We start from the raw sequence: 20891 nt of genomic DNA, 5'->3' as shown, positions 1-20891 counted from the left end.
TTCAGGCAGGATGGAGATGCTCATAGTTCAGATCACAAAACTATGAAGTCAGAGTTCTCTTTTGTCATTTCCTTCTTGATAACAGGATTTAGAGAACCATGCTCTTTAAGGCTAAATTCAGACTAAGAACAGAATGAGAGATAACATGTTAAAAGATAGTATTTATCATGTCATATTTAATAAATCAAAAGAGATTCTGGGCAGGGATGGGGAAGGGGTTTTTTAACAGTAATATTAAGCACCAGAACAGGTTTGACTGATATTCAAAATCAGAATGATAACCCTGTCTTGTATATTGATCTTTTCTGTCCACCTAAAGCATTAAGACTTCATTTCTCAAAGAGAAAAGGAGGAGTTGCTGCCTTTCCAACCTGATTTAGCAGTTAGATCCTAAACAACCTTTTGCTCAGCCAACCTGAACAAAAGTATGGCTGTGTTTCCACTGCCCTGTAACTAAAAAGAGGGAGGCTATACAGCATGTTCACACATCGAGTTAGAGCCTTCGGTTCTTTATGACTACTATGAAAAGGTTCACACTAAGCTAGAAGGAAGTCTGGACTATATTGTATTTGACACTGAAAAAAAGGTAAAATTTTACTCCCAAAGCTTTCTGATTCTTTTTAGCTGTATTTTTTTCCATAAAGCTTCAAGCATCTGCCCTTGACACTGGGAACAAGTCAATTAAAAGAAAAACAGGAATGTCCCAAAAGTTCCTCAACTCCCCAAATATTGGAGAGTTCTTGTCATTGCAACTATTTCCAAAATGAACTATATTCAATGCTGCCTTAAAACAAATATTGAAAAGGAATATCCTTCTGTACTACCCAGTTGCAGAAATATGACATTGAAACTAGAAATCCTTGGGCATATTCTAGCTCTATAATGTCGATTTTTTTGTGTTGATCATCAGTAGCATCAAAAGTCACTCATTATTAGTAAGTGGCTGGAACATGCACTTTACACCTAGAGTATGGCTCACTATCAGTCCACTTTTTCAATTGGAATGAGGTCTAGAATACAATTCTGAGACTTCACATGATAATTCTACTAAACTAAATCTATTGCAGCATAAAAACGATCAACAGAGTTGCTTCCTTGCATCTTCTTTCGGTATATAGATGCAAGTACAAAAGCTACAAATAATAAAACTGCTGTTCAGTGCTTAAGATACTCTTTTTTCTGTCCAATTCATCTTAAAATCAGCATACATATGTAGACTGACTATACACAGTACTCAGAGGCATAATGTATGCTCTTGTCAGTGGATAATCAAAGCTATTACTACAGCACTGTAAACAAAATATCAAACTTATACAAAAAGACATTATTTCTAAACTATCAACTGTATTTTGTCTGAAGAGTTTGTAGAAAACAATCCTATTTTATGTGTTAGTGCAATCTACAAAATATTACATTATAATTTTATTCTGAGAGCTACCATGAGAAAAACCTTTTATGGGGAGAACTGATCCTATGGTTCAGAAGAATATTGCTTGGTTAGAAAGTATAATACACAGCATTTCTGTAAATCTCTACAGAAATATTTAGAACCACAAGTTAACTATAACATACAATATATTAAAAAAAGTCACTGTTTTAGAGACTTAAAGAAAAAATTAAGCTGTGTAGCTGTTACTTTCAACACACACTAAGCTAATTAAAGCTTTAAGTAAATATTTGAAACAAAGATCTGAAATCACAGTTCTAAGCTATAATGTGTGTGGGGGGTGTGTTAGGTATTTCAGCTTCATAACTTATAACAGCATTGCGTCCATATTAAGTATGCCAAAAAGAGACTTTTTAAGTTGTACAGAGAAACACAAATTAGTAAGTTATTCAGTATGATTTATGTCTAATAAGACTTTAAAATGAATAAGGTGTAGAATCTTTTTTAAATATACAAAGACCAAAATAATATAGGACATAATACAGGCTGAAAAAAGATCTAAAAAACACACTAACTTCTGGTTGCTATGGTGAAGACTGAAGGAAGCAGAAAGTCAAAATGGTATGCATAAATAGTTAAAAGTGTTTGGATACAGAACAAAAAGATGTGATGCAAGTATACAAGACATTAAAACAACCGATTTTACATAATGTGAAATTAAAGAATAATAAAAATCTGAAGATACAGGAATATATTGAAAATTACTGAGAAATCTAAAGTAGTGCAAAGCCACATACATTTAGCTTATCATGACTATTTCTATGAGAACATGACAGTGCCAACCACAATTCCAGATCTTCATTAAGTTTTTGTTAGGCAAGTGAACTTATTGACTATAAAAGAACAGTTTACATAAAATCAAAAATTGCATATTACACTAGTTTTACATAATCTCTAATAATCATTCTCATTTCATTAACCTTGTAACCCTTTAGATCAAATGTGGCAAAATGGTTTACCTTTCTATTTTAGGATTTAAATTATCTCAGCCATTAAATGACTGGGTAGATTTAAACAAATGCTGAAATGCAGAAAATTTACCACCTCAGATTTAAATGACTAAAGTATATATATTTATATATTAGTTTAAGTTCAAACAGCAAAATAACCAATTGTGATCTATGCATTCTTAAAAGTATATATAATTTCCTCACAGAAAAAGGCTGAAATTTAAAATGAGAAGTTAGAAGAGAGAAGATGGAGATTATTAATAGAAGTTAGTTATAATATTTCAAACTTAGTAACTGTAACTATTGAAATTTATTCTAGCACAGAGAACATGGTTCCATAAACCACAAGCTGAGTTCAAACAAAAAAATGCATTTTTTCAATTAAACTCAAAATAGCAATAACTGAAAATAAAACGAAAAGCAACTGCAGTAAATTTAAAAACAAAATCAATGTTTTTTCTCTAATAAGATTGTGCTTATATTTCACATATCTGTTTTCCTGGAAGAAAGCTATATTCCACCTTAATTAAATTATACTAGTTACTGGGGAAGCAGATCCTACACAAACTGGAGAAAGCAGTTTGCAGTTGGAACACGTCAAGTGCATACCTCTTGACTCATAAGCAGTTTACAGATTTAGTCTTGAATGTCCAGGAAAGAGGTAATATGTTTTTCTCTCTGAAACCCAAATTATATTCCACGGATACACAGTTTTTTAAGAAATATCTTTGTGAAGAAACTTTGATTTGACATATGAAGCCTAATATATAAGTAACAATCATACTAAGGTAAACTAACAGTTGCACAAGGGAATATTACACTTTTGATAAGTCTGTCAAAATTGTTTGAGAAAAATAAAGTTCAAAGACGGTCCCAAAATATTTGCTCATCAAAAACAGCATTAATATATCTTTCAAACTAGCCAGTAGCCAATAAAGAAGAAATTAACCCATTTTTAAATTTAATAAAAAAATCTTAATGAAAGTCAAACCTCTAGAGTACAACAGAGTACTTTAACAATCAACAAATTATATAGAAACATATAACTCTAACTAAATTCAGTGTCAATTGAGGTCACACAAAACCTCCATGCTGGTAGAGTTACCATATCTAATAAATAACCCAGGTATCACAAACAGCCTTAACTTCTTGATAGGTGAATATAAACAATGTATTCCACATTCTGTAGAAAAAAGTTAATTAAGTAATAGAAGAACTGCCTTGCACAAATCGGTACTGTAACTCCTTAGCAAGCCAGGTTAATAGCTTTACATACTTTACAATGGGTATTTAATAACCATCATGAATACTAGGCTTTCAGCCGTACACATTAAGAGTAACTTTCTGACAACTGCTTGCAGACTTCTGTCTGAATACTAATGATCAGTTTCCGAGATGTTCATTAAACTTAAGGGAGCACTCATCCCTAATTTTTTCATAGGAAGCTGTATTTTCTCCCCAATTTCAGTTCCCCCTTTTGATCGTTAGGTACCTAGAAATTACTTTAAGACACACTGTGGTGCCTGTATCATGGCCAAAAATCTCTACCATCTTAAATCATCTTCTGTCTTAAATAACACTTTCAAAGTACTGCCAAAGCAAGTCTTTAAATAACACTCCAAAAGGTAATGTATGTTTGTTTGTTTTTGTTAAACAGATGAAAAAACTAGATATTATACTATGGGATTTACACAGGTCAAGAGATCTGACTGACCTCCTATGCTCAAACTTGAAACAGCTGGATTTACAAAAATATTGCATTCAGGAAAATTTCACTTAACACACTACAGTTTACATCAAATTATAAGATCACTTTGGACATGTTTAAAGGTTGCCTAGACCATTAACAGTGGTTAAGATAGGATATTAGGAATACTTAATGAGGTTTTAGAAGTTGCAATGCATTGTCTGTCAAACAAAAGATTATACTATTATAGGATATACTGTTTAAGCATATGAATTACACTGTTAAGTATTCTCATGGTCATCATATTAAGTGCTAAGCTCTTGTAGGCTCAAGCCATAACGAGATTGCAACTAAAGGTAAATGGAGCATACCTTCATTTAGATTATATGTTTTAAAATACTCTAATAAGCCAATTATTGAAGGCTGTTCAAAAGACTACCCATTTTAAGTATTGATTTTGGATACTTCTAATACAGGGGAAAAAACCCTAATAAAAGGTACTAAGAAAAACATATAAAATGAGTCAATGATCATTTATTTAATTTTATGACCTTATAGAATGTCTACCGAAGTTCTATTTCTCTTGAAGAAAGCCTCGAAGGGGGGGCTGAGGGAGGAACTAACAAAATAGAAAAGAAAGCAAGCACTAACTAGTAACTGTAGCCACAAGTTTCATTCATCAGAAAAGCATTAAGTTACAAAATATAACAGATATAATTTCTATATCCATAATATACCCATGAAGGTATGTACAGTACGAGGAAATCACACCATCCTCCAGGCACTCCATTTATTCAGGTACCAATTTTTTTTTTTCCTTTGAAATAAAGGGACTGTCATGTACTACTTGTATAACAATGCTCTGTAAATTACAGCTATAGTTTCTAATTGCAAAACATTTATTAAATAGGGGAAAGTAGTATTTTTCAACGCCCTAGAAGTAAGACAAGCCACTAGAACCGCCCTGATACACACACACATACTCTTTTGTGTGCATACGTGTATGTGTGCACACATGTGTGTGTATTTGTATTTAAATACAACATTTTGCAGAGACGGGGGGTTAAGGTTGATATGGTAATTACAGAAAATGTCAGTGTCTGTTCGTAAAAATTCTGGCTTAAAAAAAAAAAAGTAGCACATAGTTTTCTTACTATTGCTTCTGACACAGAGACCATTCCGGCTTCTTGCCAGGTATGAGAAGTGTGGACCTTTTTTCTCCCATGAAATCAGTAAAAGCAGTAAAACTTGCTTGATTACTGTAAGTCAGATATACTCCAATTCGAAAACTGAGATGCTGAAGCAAAATGTGCATACTTCATTCTCAAAGGAAGCTTAGCCTAATTCTGCTGTCATGTATCCACAGAGAACCTTGCCTCAAAGGCTGATTTTAGGCAAATAGCCCTTGCTTCCTTCTGTCTCTTTCCTGAAATCTACACTGAATTCTGTTGTAACCAAAAAGAAATACTATCTTCATGTGATTGTCCACAATGGATAGTTTTTAATTTGCATCAGGAAAAACTGGAAAATCTTGTCCAACTTTATAACGTAGATAGGCCTTTTGAAGCAGTATTTATACTTCTCCAGTGTAATAGGGGTTCAGCACCAGCCCTCCTGATAATAAACCCTCCCTCCACAGTCAAACAGTTGCACATTTTCTGTAATTAGTATTTATCTTCATTTGCTGTATTCAGACTTACAAAATCACACAGAAAAAACATTTCCAAAAACACCACTACTACTTCCATGTCCACCTTTGTATTGTGCTCTCCCTTTTGATCATTTGTCCCATATTCTGGGGCCCATTTTTCATAACTGCTTTTTCGTAAGTCATAAAACCCAGCCAAAGCCAAGAGCAGGACATCTGGGAAAACTGAAGTAAATTAAATAACTAATAACTCTAAAATACCATATATACCTTAAACACTACCTACCTATACCCTTTTAAAGTAACAAATAAATTCTTCTGCTTATTCAAAACAGTTAACAGTACCATAAAACCCACAAGAAAGATAAATGCTATTTATTTGCACTCAGTGACATGAGATATGTAGTAAAGAAAATGTAATAAGAGGAGTAATTCCCAGCACTGAAAACTGAGTGGAGTATAAAACCTGTTTGTTTAGTTAACACACGAATATAATTGTTAAAAAAAAAATCTGACTTCTATAAGGCAATTAAAAAGGATGCCTACACACTAAATATGTGCAAGTCATCTTAACTTTTTCCTTGGAACTGGAGAGAATAGCAGCAAGCAGAAATGTAGTTGATGCAAAGACAGGATCAGCAACATGTTTTTCTCAAGAAAATAATAGCGTTCTGATCTCAGAACAGTATTAAAAACTTTCAATGTGCAGATAGTTTAACTGCTTTTTCATAAAAAACTAAAAGAGTAGAATAAGTTTAGTAAATTAAAACATTTCATTTTAGGTACATGAATTTCTAACCCACAAAAGAATATTTTCCATTAGCTCATAGCCTAAATGCTTAGAAATATTTAAACATATTCAAAGATTTGGCATAAAGTCTAATATTCTGTGTAAGTAGCTGACAATCTGGTAAGATTTTCTTTAAATACAATAAAAAAAAAAGCTTTCCCTAATATGAAAGGCAAATATAAAATCAATGAGATAAAGAAGAATTAGTCAGGAGACTAGGTTCTGAGTTGCAAGATGAATCTTGCTAATCTCACTGAAAATATGAACTTACAGGAAATAATATTGAGCTTCTCTTTCCAAAAAAAGAACAAACAAGCCTTCCATTTTAAAATATGTTTGTGTGTCTTCTAATCACAAAGCAATGCTACCTCAGCATTGCTACAAAAGTACAACATATGGTACTACCAAAGCTCACATTTATTCGAGTTTTCTCTCATCTTTTACCAAATCAGTAATAGATATTCAGTAATACAGATCATTTACCGTACTATGACACACTCTTGTGGTACATTAAGGAATGAAGTGATCTGCCAATCATAAATGAGAAAGCAATTCAAACTGAGACAGTATCCATCATGAACATTTTAAGATACAATATTTCAAAATATTATATTAAAAAATGAATGAGAAAGAACTGTAGCATTCATTCTTACTAATGCACTATCATATCTTCACATATTATTTCATTGAGACTAAGCTATGGTGATGGTGGAATTCCAAGCGAATTCTAGCCTTCACTGGCTGCAGACCATGGAAATACCACACCATATTATAAAAATGGGTATACCTTCACTCATAGACTCACTGTAAATTCTAAATTCTTATGTTGAAAAAGGATATTTATTTCTGCATTATAAACGAATAATAGGAAAGCTAATATACATCACAAAAGCTGTCACATCAGAGAAATACTGCAAATATAGTTTTAAACTACATATTAAATGACTTTCTAATTAGCATACATTTGAAACTCTGTCCAGAAAGCATTTAATTCCTTCAGGAATTCAGGCTCACAAACATCACCTTATTAGAACTTCTCGGATTCCTGCTTTTCAAAATCCATAACATGGTTCTGTGAAACTGAAGATAATGTAGATTCTATAATAGAGATCCTTAATACTTAATTATTCACATCTTTTACAAAGAAAAATATCATTAATTATACAACACTAATAATAGTATTTTTTCACTATATGTTCACACAACTTTGCATTAGCCTCAAATTTATAAATGTTGGAGAAAGATAAAAGCATAAAATGAGTCTGCTTTGCATAAATTTTAGTCCTTTTTGTATCGATTACATTAACACCTTCAAATACTGTGGAATAGAATTTCATCTCTCTCACTGTTAGGTTTATATATGCATAATTGTTTAATAGGTAGACCTAACTGACATTGGAGGAATTAGTCTAATCTCATCTGCATCAAAATTATTTACTAGTTCTTCTTGTAAACAAGCAACCAAGCATTTGTTCTAATTGACCTGGATATATAACTATTGGAAATATCATTATCAGTAAATGTGGTTCTTGCAGCAAAATTGTGCTTTGATACACACACACACACACACACACACACACACACACACACACACCCCTCATCTCTCTCCTCCCCAAATAAATAGAAAAAATCCAACTGGTTATGAAAGAATAGGGATTATCTCTGCTCTCTATAGTCTTTTAAGTACCAAGAGCTGTATAAACAGTCCAGACCAAACACTTATTTAACTATGAATGAGCAAACTTTTTATTTTTAAGGATGTTAAGTGTAATATACTTTCAATTTCACCCTAAAGGTAGGTGCAAGTTATAGCAAAACAAACTACAGTGCTTGCTTGACAGGTCAGAGGCACAAACATCTCTTGACACAACAAATCTTTCAGCCTTAATTTCCCTTACCCTTTGCATACTGACTACTATTTTTGCCACCAATGCTTCAGGAATGTTTTTAATCAGTCCTAACTGTGCGTCGTACTTTAGTTATGGTCCATATTTTCAGGTTACCTCAAAAGACAGTTCTGATCTTCAGATTACTATTACTTCTCTTGAAAAAAAGACTTTTGTTCAAGTTTCTTTACACTTATTATAAAGCAAGCATTTGCACAGCACAGTTTAACTATTTCCCCACTTGCTCACTACCTCTTTCATTATTTTGCTGAATAAGAAAAAGACCCTCAAGGCCAATTTTAAGTCATTTGATAGCAATGAATGTATTCTCTTTCCCCGCCTTTTACATAAAGTTTGACTAAGTCTAGTCCTCCATTTATCACTGCTGCTTCTATTCTACAGAAGATTAAAAGAGTAATTTACTTCACACTGCTAGATTACTACTAACAGTAAACTTTCTCCCTTAGCTTTCTTGCAGTTAGGATGATCTAACCCCATTTACTTTTAGTTATATCTATCCAGTTTTGATTTCTTTTCATAGTAGTGTTATAGATCTGTCGAACTCCATATGCCAAGACTTCTCCAGCAATGTGCAATTGAGACTTGAATCCCAGTTTCCCTTCATGCATTCCAGTTATAACTACTCCCCATTTTATCAGCTTTGGTAACAGCATTCAAGTATTTTTGCTGAACATTTAGTTGCTTTTTCCATCTTCCCACTGTTTCCAATAGATGACCCAATACTTCGAGATTTTACACTGAAATGCCAACAATAAAAAGCAGCAATCTGCAGCACATGAATCAAGTAGGTTGTAGCCAGATTTTAAGTCCCACAAGGCATCAGTCTGCATGATCAATGAAGTGTAAACATAAGCAGTCGCCCTAAGTAGACTCTTTTTAGCTTGTTACCCTTTCAAGCTATAAATACGCATTTACAATTTTAGAAAGACAGCATTTCTGTATCATTTCAAAGGACAAGCCAGACTGTGCAGCAGCAAAAAATGTAGTCTTTACAGCTGTTAGGCTGAGTAATAGAGCAGATAAGGTTTCTAAATTTCATTACTCAGGTGCTGTTAGAGGCTAGTAGGACTGTTACAAAAGAAGTATCTTGTGAGTTAATATTTAAAAACAAAACAAGACAACAAACAGTGCTTTAGTAACTCCTAAAAAAAAAAAAAAGAGAGAGAGAAAAAGAAGGACAGGGAAGAAGCAGCCCTAAAACAGAAATACAAAGTTTTTGAGAGCTACAGAAGATTGTTGTCAGTTTTCTGCATTCTCTTTGCTTAAACGGAACTAGAAGTAGTTTACTGGTTACTGATCCAGAGAAAGAACGCATCTAAAAAGGCAACAACTGAGAGCCTCACATCTCTTATTTTGCTATAAAGATCTACCTATTCTGCCAGACAAGGATTAGTTTGGGGATTTTTGCTTGTTCAGCCAGGAGGAAGGCTAGTTGGGGGATGTTTGTACAAGAAGAACTTCATTAAGACAGAAACAGTCTACTAAAGCCTTTCCAGAATGGATGATAATGGATTGGACTCTAGCAAAAAGGTTTCAAAATTCTCTACATTTTTAAGTCTTTAAGAGAAAAGCAATCATGTGTCAACCCACTTACGCTATCAGCACTATGAGTTGAGGGGTTTTTTCCAAATCCAGAAACTGCTGTTTAATATTCATTGCTTTGTCACCATCCAATGGTAACACTGATTTGCAATAGGCAGAACACAAAAGCTGTTGCTGATAGCTCATCTTTCTGAGGACACACATACATGTGTTAATGGATCTTTCACTTCACTACGGGCCAAGATCCTAGCAGAACTTTTGGAACCTAAGCATTTTCTTTTCATAAAGATTTCTTTTTGCCTGACAGACCAGATGAAGAACCATTCCATTAAAGTATCTGGGACCTTAATAAGAATAAAAAATAATAATAAATAAAACAAGCAGTTTTCAGAATACTGAATTAGACTGTATTCTATACAAGAGAACTTTTTGTAGCAACTCCAACGCAAGCTGAACAATTTGTTAAAAAACAAAAGCTCCTACCATTTCTGATCAATTACGTTGTCTTCATTCTTACATAACCTTTGTATTTTGATTGCTATTAATGATGAAAAAATCTACAGGAACTTTACAGTATACACATTCTTTATTTATGGTGATGTCTGTTTCATACACAGTTTTTAAAAAGACCCCTTTAATGAGTCTGCTGTGAAACTATCAAGGCAAGATATTTGCAGACTAAAAGAATCTGCTTAGAACAAAAAAGCTATATGAGAAATTATCATGTAGACACCAACTGGAGATGAAAACAGCAGCCTATGATGGAAGTCTGCATTTTGAATGTTCATATGAAGTAATCAGCTCACTTTTCTTTATACAAGACCCCACTTAATTATGAAAATAAGTCAGGCATCAGATAAGGTCAAATCATATTTACAAAGAGCTAATAGGTAAAGAGGTATATGTAGTCTCATTGGGTAAGGAAAGAAAATGTCCCTAACCACTCTTTGTATATGAATAAATTAAATGCTTTAAGAAAATATTGCTGCATCAGAACCAAACCAAACTCAAACAGAACCAAAAGGTCTGTCAGATATACTGCCACATTCTGCATGGCATCCCAGTGTCTTTGTCCAAATACTTTCTATATAGCTGCCCAATCAGAAGTTACAGTTCCATTAAAGCATAATTTCCTTGGTTTTTGTTTTCAGTAAATACATTGTCCTTAAAGTAAATTTTCTTTGGCTCAAGCCAGTCACTGAGAAACTAAAAGGTAGATTTTTTTAAGGGACAAAAAAATAGTGCTTATGTAAATTTAAAATGTTAATAATTTTCATCAACAGTGACTTTGAAGGTTTGCCAAGTAAAGTTTGCCAAACATTTCCTTTCTTGCATCCAGATTATTTTTCTAAGCTCCTAGTGCAGAAAAGAGGACAATAAAAGCACTGTTGTAATGAAGATTTTATTGCACTCAAATATAGTGTTACCTTCAGTCCAATATAAATGCTTGTAACACAAGATTAGAAATTCATTAAAAGCACTAAGTGCATAAACATGTAAAAAAAGTAAAATAAGATAAAAACCATGAAAATAGGTTTGTAGAATTTTAAACATTGCATGTAATATTAAACAATAGCAAATTAATTCTTGAAAGACCCTTGTAATTAAAGATACAAAAATATGAGATGTTAGGAACACAGCAAAATGAGTATTTTTCATTAAAATAACAACTGATTCAGTTGAGCAAGAGCATCATGATGGCTTTTTTTCTAACTTGTATTTTAATTTCCAAATCTGTCTTTCATTCCATTGGCATTTATGGTTTCAGACATATGATGTCTAGGAGCAGACTATTTTTCCTCCTTAGCCTACATGAAAGTAATATCCTCCTCCTCTAAGGTTTTACTTATTCCCATTTCAAAAGCATTCTCTACTAGAAAAGGTGAACTATAGGAACTACTCCCTCAAAGCACTTCACTGAGGAGAAAGCAAAATATTTTGATATGTTTTGAAGCTGAAAGGAAATAATAACTAGTTTGTGTTTAGAAGGCAAAAGTCAATCACCTAATAAAAATACATACTGGAACTTTTTCATTAAGTTTTTTTTTTTCAATTAAATTACCACCAAAAGGAACATACTCTATGTAGAAGGATGCAGCCACACTGCTAACTGATAAGGCTCATAGAACACAGAATGCAATAGTTGTATATGTTTCCATAAGTGTTAGTGTTCATTTTCAGCATCAATCAGTAATAAATACTAATCAGTATTTTTTATTCTCCCCCCCAAAATAAGCACAAAGGTGCGCTGGAGTGCAACAAGGGAGGGTTTGCAAAGAATTTTCCGTAGTCTTTCTCAGATATGTGTACAGCCACACTGCTAACTGATAAGGCTCATAGAACACAGAATGCAATAGTTGTATATTTTTCCCAGTCAATAAAAATAAAAAATAAAAATGAATTATATAAAGAGCACATGATCTTTCTCTCTTGAGTTTACTAGATGAGTTCCCTTTGATACCTAGAGAAAAAAGTTTTTTTTTTTTTAATTTTCCTTGCCATCTCCCATTAACTGCAGCAGTTATCTGCATATTGTTGAAAAAAATGAAGTATTTAGAAATGGTTTCTTATCTATTTGATCTGTAATGTCAAATTCTCATTTGGAATTATAAGTAACGATCACACAAAAAACTACTCTTGCTGACTCAATTCAAATCGACCTATTACTTGTATGTTTATAAAACCAGCACACTAATTATAAAGCATCCATTTCATGAAACTATCATCTTTCTAATATTCTGCACACATGAAACAAGTTGCCGTTTTGTATTTAAACAATTCCAAAGATTTCTTTTTGGTTAGAGATTGCTTTTGTGAACACTCCATAGACCTCCAGAGTCTTGTAACCACTTTTGGCAAATCATTTCCAACACCAGAAGGATGGCTTTTTAGGAACATGTAGCTGGTTCTGTCTTCAGTTATCCCCACCATATTACCCTGCGTCAAGCAAAATAATCACAATTTTGCTACATTACTTACACTTATTCACAGACTTCCACCAACTTATTGCTGTATCTTCACACCAGTACTCTTCAAAGTATCCCCAAAAATTCAGTACGTGTCTTTAAGGTGTTTCATTTCTTTTCTCTCTTCTGTAAGCGACCAGGCTGAACATCTGTATATAACAACTCACCTTACTTAAGCATTTTAAGTCTTAAACATAGTAGCTTGGAGCTACTCCAAGCAAACCACAGGCATCCTTGCTCTGTGTCCAAGGTTAAGAAAATTAAGAACCTACAAAATGCCCTACTGGGTCAGACCAACAATCTGTCTAGCCAAATACTCTGTCTCCAAGAACAGTAAGACACGTCACTTGGAGAGATCATGCCAGCCTCATCACTATTTATAATCTATTCATCTCAATTCTCCAAGGAGGAAGCTCCTCCTCCTACAGACAATGAAGAAAGTTTGGTAGAAAATACCTGCTTTCCTATTTCTTTAGTATTTGTTTTGGATCTGTTGTCCCTGAATTTGTCTAATGCTCTTTGAACCTGCTGAACTTTTGAACCTGTCACCAAATGGTCCCACCAATTCCCTAACTAACTTCCTGTTTTTGATTATTTAAATAAACCTTTTAATATCAGCTTAGGAAATTCAGAAGTCTAGAAGAGAATGTGAAGAATGTCCTACTTATATTTATGTTGCTACACTTAATGAGTTCTCCTGTTCTCTTCATTTGGTCAAGCCTTCCCATTTTAAATATCATTCCTCTTCCCTATGATACTGTCCTTAACTCTATGAGCCACACATCTGTCTTGTCTTTTTTTTTTTTTTTTAACCAAATAGCTTTGATTGGGCTTTTTTTGAATGACGATGCAGCTTTTAACAGCCACCAGGTTGCTTGTAGGCATGGAAATCTTGTCTGCTTCATTATTTGCCTCTTTCATTGAGTTCCCTGTCCTGAAGGTGAATACCTTATGCTAGATTTATTTGGCTTGATCTCTCCTGGTACAACATTGAAATTGTGATCACTACATAGAGAGCAGTTGTTATTCAATATGAAGCATTCTTGTTTCCTCATCCTATGTTTTAGGTTTTAGACAATATAAAAGCACATGTAAGCTTTACTCCAGCTCTATTGCTCAGTATTTCACGTCAGTCAACTATAAATCATCTGTTTGGTTTAATGTTTTCAAAGAATTATAGTAGGTAAGCTATTTCTTTGATACCAGTGGTGCCAGAAAGGCTTGTTTCACATTTACACATTGATCTGCAGCCATGAATGTAATCCTCATAAATCTTAAGCACTTTTTATTTCTTGTCATCTCTTTCTCTTTCAAGCCTCAAATTATCCTTGGTACCACATCTTTCTTTCTGCCCTCAAAAAGAACAGTTATCAGCATACCAAAGAACATCAATCAGTGCAGACCATTCACATTCATCTCATTTTGAGAATTTCTCAATTATCAACATTTTTTCCATCACATTATAAACAGAGTCAGGGACAGTACCATACTCCCACACTGATTTCCATAGGGCAGTGATTTTTCTCCTTATTTGCATTCTTTTAACTGCTGACACAACGCTAATAATTTGAGGATTCCAGAATCTTTTAACACAGTCTTGGGGCATCTCACAATAAACTTTTTTTCCCCTAAACAAATATTTTAGAGCATATGTGTACTTTTCAATCATAATCCAATCTTTAAGTAGTCACACTGAAAATATTCTAAATTTATCCGTATTTCCAGATTCTGAACTAATGTTCTCCTTCTACAACCCATATGTAGCAGTAAATCTATGCAGTTTTCTGACAAAGGAGCTGGTTTTCCATTTTGCCCTTGCCTACTTTCTTATCTAAAAGTCACATATTTCTTTAAGATAAAAAAATTATTCCAAGTTATGAAAAAGAGCTTTTCAATAAATTACACCTTGCTTCCAATAATTTGCTACGAGAACATGGCCAGCCACTGATGTTCTGGTATTTCCTCTTGTTCTATCTTGAAATTTTAACTCAAAAAAAAAAAAAGTGCTGCATTCACAAAATGGTTCAATTTCTGGAAAGTGACTAATATACTCTCATAATAAGTATAAAATTAAGAGAAATTATGTCATTCCACCCATATCCCCTTAGGTGGACTCTTTACCAATAATCAAGGGCTTTTTCTGTTTGTTTGCTTTTAAATAAAAAGCAGCAATGTGAAATCATTTCTCCCAGTAAGTTGGCAAGACTATAGTCAGCAAGTCAAGAAAAGTGATTATTTCACCTCTATTCCCCTCCTCTCTCAGGGAGAGGGGTAGGTAGTTTTGGGCTCCCCAGTTCAAGAAAAGTCAAGATGATTAGAGAGCAGAAACACACAGCGTATAAGGAAAGGCTGAGAGAGCTGTGATTGTCAGCCTTGAGAAGAGAAGAGAAGGATAAGGGCAGGGGGTCTCTTACTGATATCTTAAACTACCTGATGAGAGGCTACAAATAAGATGGAGTCAGACTCTTCTTAGAGGTGCACAATGAAAAAACAAGAAGTAACAGACAGAAGTTGCAACAAGTGATATTCCATCTAAATAGTAAGAAAAGTTTTCACCGTGGGGGTATTGAACCATTGGAAGAGGTTGCCATAGAGGCTATGAAATCTCCATCCTTGGAGATATCCAAAACTCAGTGGGAGAAAGCCCCAGGCAACATGACCTAGGTTGGCTCTGCTTTAAGCAGGAGGTTGAACCAGATGACCTCTAGATGATCCCTTCCAACCTAAATAATTCTACAAATGTATGAATATCTCCCTGACCTTCCTGATATCGCCAAGAGTGATCTTGATCATGTATAATCTTTGTTTCATGTTGCTGTTCAGTATTTTTCCTACAGTCTGAAACCAGTCTCTCATTTTACTTGTTTGTACTTGCAGTAATGCTTCTTTCATACCTCTATCACATCTTCAATTTCTATTCAGAATCAACATCACTTACAAATTCTATACAGGCATCTGCTAAAGCTTCAATTCTATTCTATACTATTTTCTAGTAGAAATTCCTCAGAGGATTATATACGCACACATAAGACTTCCTCTTCTGGATCAAAGCTGAAATACTTTTGGAACATCAGCTGGTAATACACAGGAACTGAACATGTGAGTACTTCAATCTAATTTTGTTTAATCAGAATAAAATTCACTTAGAGCATCACTGAACATTCTAGTCCCTGCTTCCTCAACTAGATACCCCTTTTTTGTACAATGACTGCAATGAAAAGAATGAATAAGCAGACCCTTCAATATAGTGGAAACCAGCTCATTCTCTCCATCCCATCGTTGGCTATAGAATCATTTAAAAATCCGCTCGATCTTCTGGTGTCAGAGACAAAACTTCAGGGCTTTTTAGAACAAACAGTCAAGGACTGTTCCCAAATTCAGCATAGTGAATAGCTTTCTGAATTAGAAAGTGTGGTGCTAAATCTCTTCAAAACTCAGAAGGGTAGAAAACAGAGGTATCCAATTTCTTCTGCAAGTGGCTTTATAACTAACAAGCTACAAAGAAGCATCTCCTCTTCCTAAGGTCCTGAGAACAAAAACAGTTGCTGTGCTGTTCTTTGTACTCAAATTCATGCTGTTAATAAGACAGACACCAACATACCCAATGGTGTCTATCTACATGTTTAAGCATTCATGCAAATTTTTTGTGAACCACTCACTTGAACAAAGGTGAAATTTAGTTTCATGTTGCCATTTAGACACCTACTTACCCGTCTAAACACAATATTTAGTGTCTTCACCTCCTTTAGAAAATGAAGGTGATGGCACATTCTTGTACCACTCATTTCAAAAATTAAAAAAAAGCTACAAGTCCCAACTGTTTAGAAAAAAAAAAGTCTCTGCACGTACAGCATTTTTATTCCCCCTGCTTCTGGAGCAGAGGATTAGAAGATTTTTAAACTGTAGACCCACTAACTCTCTTTGTTAAGTTTTGTCAAAACCATGCATTCAGTCCACTCAGTTAGACTTTGATGGGATGTTAATCTCATTAACTCTGATGTTCCTGCTGTCTGTGGAGATTCACAATCCTCTTCCGACATATTACCATGTTTGGCCTGAGTATCTTGTCTCCCAAGTTTTACTGTTTAATTACACACAGGAAACAGTACTTCCACCAGTGGCTCTTTAACTCTCCACCCTATTAATTCAGAGAACTTTCTTAGGAATTCTCTTAATGTTATAAATGCACCACAATTACCTTTCAGACTTCTTTTAATAGATTCAAGCAAAAATGTTTATGGTCTATGAGGTTTTCTTGCCTTTTTATTCTTTGCACAACATTTTTAATATCATTATGTATCAACATTAATAAACTGTAATTCTCTACTCAGTAAAAGTGCACCTAGAGCAATTGAAACATTAAAGAAAACTACTTTGCCAAAAGCAGAAGAGTTCTTGGTTATGTCAAAAAAATCCACAAGATACCAAAGCATGGGGAAAAAAAGAAAGGGTGCGGTTTGAGAACCCTTTGCACTACATTACATATTTCATTCTAAATTATTTTTAAATAAATGCATATAATAACTTATTTTCAGTTTGGAAAATCAAAAAATCTGAAAAAGAATTAATCATTGCACCCATTCAGCTGTTCCGAAGTAGTAAGCCTCGGGGGCGGGGGGGGGGGAGAGAGGGGGGATGTGTCAAGAAATGACAGCAGAAAATATGAACATTTTATATATGGGGTAGAAGTAACCTAAACTACCAATGAGACCACTAACTTCTAGAAAGGAAGAAGACGTTTAAAGCCGGGAGTACTTTAAAGTGTTTGCTCTTCCACAAGGCTGTAAAAGCTAATGCAGGAAGAAACTAAGCAAAATGTCGGAGGAAAACTATGTTGCTACATGCTTATCAGAAAGTAAAAATTCTAATTAAAAAGACTATTCTCCTTCAAGGAACCAAAGCACATCAGGTAGCTTATGTATTCTGAGAAAAAATGTATCACTTTCTGGACTCCAGATTGGGTCACAGTATTTTATTAGGGTACTCTGTCAACATTTTATAAATGATTTTTCAAAAGACATCTCTAAAAGCTGAAAATTAAAGCAATTAGTTACTTACCCTTCTTTTGACAACAAAATGTAAGTTCCAATTTGCAAAGCATGTCAGCATTCTCATATTTGTCTTCCTCTGCCTTAACCCAAAAACAGGATTCTGTCATTTCCTGAGGTCTGATCTGTAAGCAAGAAACAGAACAAACATTTATTAATTACATTCTTTTAAGGCTATATATTAATACAGAGTTTTGATTATTTTTACATTGACACAACTTTTAATTTTTAAAATACATCTATGGAACATGAGTAACCATAGAACCCAGAGCAAATGAAATATTTCGGAAGTCTGTAAAACACAAGAATTATTGGTGCAGCTACACAACTCATCTTTAGAACTGGTAAAATGCTTCTGATTCAAGATAAAAAAAGCTTACAGTAAATACTTATAGACAAAATGATTCTGACAACATAAAGCAATACTGACAACACACTTTGTTCCCCAAGGTCTAAAAACAGCAAACTATTTTTAGTCTAGATTTTAAACCTGAGCAATTTTTAAAAAGTTTCTGAACATGTATGGTTCAACTAAACACTGTATTTTTTAAATTGAAGCTTTGATTGCTTCGTAAAACTCAAGTTCTTCAAATTGACTTATTTGGGGCTAAATAGCTATAGTTTGCAAAACTCAACTGATTGATTGTTCCAGAGAAGAAAAGACCAGATGGACACTACACTTTTTAAGCATTAAATTTATATGAGTACATCCATATAGAGGACAAATGGAGAGAGCTGCAGTGCCTCTTCTCACAATCCAGGCTAGATAGGTGTACAGATGTAAGACACTTGTCTTGAAACTATCAGTACAGTGCAGTGACTGATCCAATGTAAGCAGTTCACTATAAGACCAGGTGCAGCAGGACCCAGGAAACAAGCGGGTATCAAGGTTGTATTATTTCTTGATCAGAACTGACTTATCCAGACATCTCAGAAAGTCAACAGATCATCTGCCCAGATGGTTTATGAGTCAGGCAATGTAGTTTTCAAAAAGCAATAAAACTAATGTAAAGGCACAAAGTTTTCATATGAGTCCTTGCATAATTTTAACAAATTTATCAATTCCTTGAGATAGGGTAAAGGGGTTGTCAGAAATAAGACTAAGCTCTATGTTAGATTTTACATCAGAAATTTTCCATTAATCAGGCTTACCTTGGACCAGTTGAGTCTCTTCATGGTAACCTCAGGCCTGAATTCTTTTTTAGGCTTCAGGCCAAATGGCAAAGCATGTGGAGGCGGAGACCACTGTGCTCCAGGCAGGCCTAGTGGAGGCAGTGGTGGTGGTGGAGGAGCACCAAAAGCTAGAGGAATTCCCAAGCCATTTAAAGATGGTGGAAGAGGAGGGGGAGGAGGTGGTGGTGGGATTGCTCCATTAGAAGGCAGTGGTGGAGGAGGCGGAGGCAACTGATGTGGTCCTGCAATTTCCGGTGAGGTGGTAGATGCATCTCCACATGTTGGTGACAGAATTTCAGGTGGCAAGGAGCCATACTGATAAGGAAAAATATTCTTATTCATATTCATAATATTTAATAAACAAGATGTCATAACAGCCGTAGCTTATAGATTAAATCCAGAAGCCACTGGGCTTTCGATTTCATAACTGAAAGTCTTCATATTCTACGTAGACATTCAGACCACAGGGTGCATGCAAAAAACGAAAAACTGAAATGTTATAACCCACTTGTCATATTTCACTGATCACGATCTAAAAGGTATCTGATAGGTATCTCGATGGAAATTTTATCTAGACTACAGTTTAGCTCCTATTAAAAAACATCAAAGTCTTCAATATTCTTGCTTGCCCTACAGAAAAGAGATGTATCACCAGCATTTAGTAATCCAGAACAAATAACACTCTGACTAGATTAGTAATTGTCTTTTGGGAGCCACCACATAAACAAACAAACAAACAGAGCTGAAGAATAGATATTTTGCTATAGATGAGCATTTTCATTCTGCAGAATCAAAAGGGCAAAGCAATTATGAAAAAAAAAATCCTTAAAACAAACAAACAAAAAAGGCTTAATATATACAGTTCTGCCTTAAGTCTGTAGACACATAAAACTAATAGCCATTATATTTTTTAAATCAGGAAACGTTACCCTTTATAACAAAGTCAATAGGAAATGCAGCAACTGCACAATATTGTACAGTACTTAATCAAGCAGTTTTGACAAGTATATTAGCAATTTTTAAGATACTGCATTGATTTATTATTCTAGATGGTGAAGATCTGTACTGTATGAAGACAGGTCTTTTTAATTTGCACTTCTATAGGCTAAAAACATACATTTGTTTCTGCTATTTGAACAACTTCTATCATAGGCTTTCAAATGTTATTAAATAGGGATTCAACAAAAGAAATAAGAAAGATTAAAAAAATTTTTAAAAAAGAAGCATTTCTACTAGTAATAATATCAATTTATTCAACTGATAATTATGAAATGGAAAAGTCCATGGAAGACTATTTCCTTAAGTGTGGAAGGCAATATATTAACCAAAGGACTGAAGTACTGTAAAAAGGAAATAACTGGATATCAAGGAATATAAATAAATAAATGCACAAGAGTATTACTGTTTTGAATTACTGAACATATGTGTTCTTTACACTTACAAGTGGGCACTGGACGATTCAGTTCTCATAAGTGAAAATTAATATGAATGAACACCAAATAATATAGAACAGTAAATGAGGAATGAGACCAGGAGAAAGATGGTCATAACACGCAGAAATAGTAATGCTAACTAGAAACTGGTGCCAAATGGAAACCAAACATTCCTCTTTGGATAGATTTAAAACGGTATGAGTACTAAACTGAAGTAATGATTTTTTTGATGTTTATAATGTATTCCAAGAAATATTAATCATAGGAAATTCATGGTATAATAATTTGAGTATAACTATT

The 20891-nt window shown here is 34.0% G+C and overlaps 1 protein-coding gene across 3 annotated transcripts in view; it reads right to left on the bottom strand.

The window, feature by feature from the left end:
- The window catches only part of DIAPH3 (diaphanous related formin 3), a 244212-nt gene that overhangs the window by 158608 nt on the left and 64713 nt on the right, over window positions 1-20891 (bottom strand). For all 3 annotated transcript variants that reach the window (XM_064504793.1, XM_064504794.1, XM_064504795.1), the window contains exons 16-17: window positions 19138-19473; window positions 17996-18110 (exon numbers count right to left, since the gene is read on the bottom strand). In XM_064504793.1, coding sequence (XP_064360863.1) covers window positions 17996-18110; window positions 19138-19473 — 451 coding nt within the window. The remainder of the gene's footprint in view (window positions 1-17995; window positions 18111-19137; window positions 19474-20891) is intronic.

The sequence above is a fragment of the Dromaius novaehollandiae genome, chromosome 1 (genome assembly GCF_036370855.1).
Source record: "Dromaius novaehollandiae isolate bDroNov1 chromosome 1, bDroNov1.hap1, whole genome shotgun sequence".
NCBI classification, from domain to species: Eukaryota; Metazoa; Chordata; class Aves; order Casuariiformes; family Dromaiidae; genus Dromaius; species Dromaius novaehollandiae.
The sequence above is the reverse complement of the archived record's forward strand: the minus strand, read 5'-3'. Positions and strand labels throughout refer to the sequence as shown.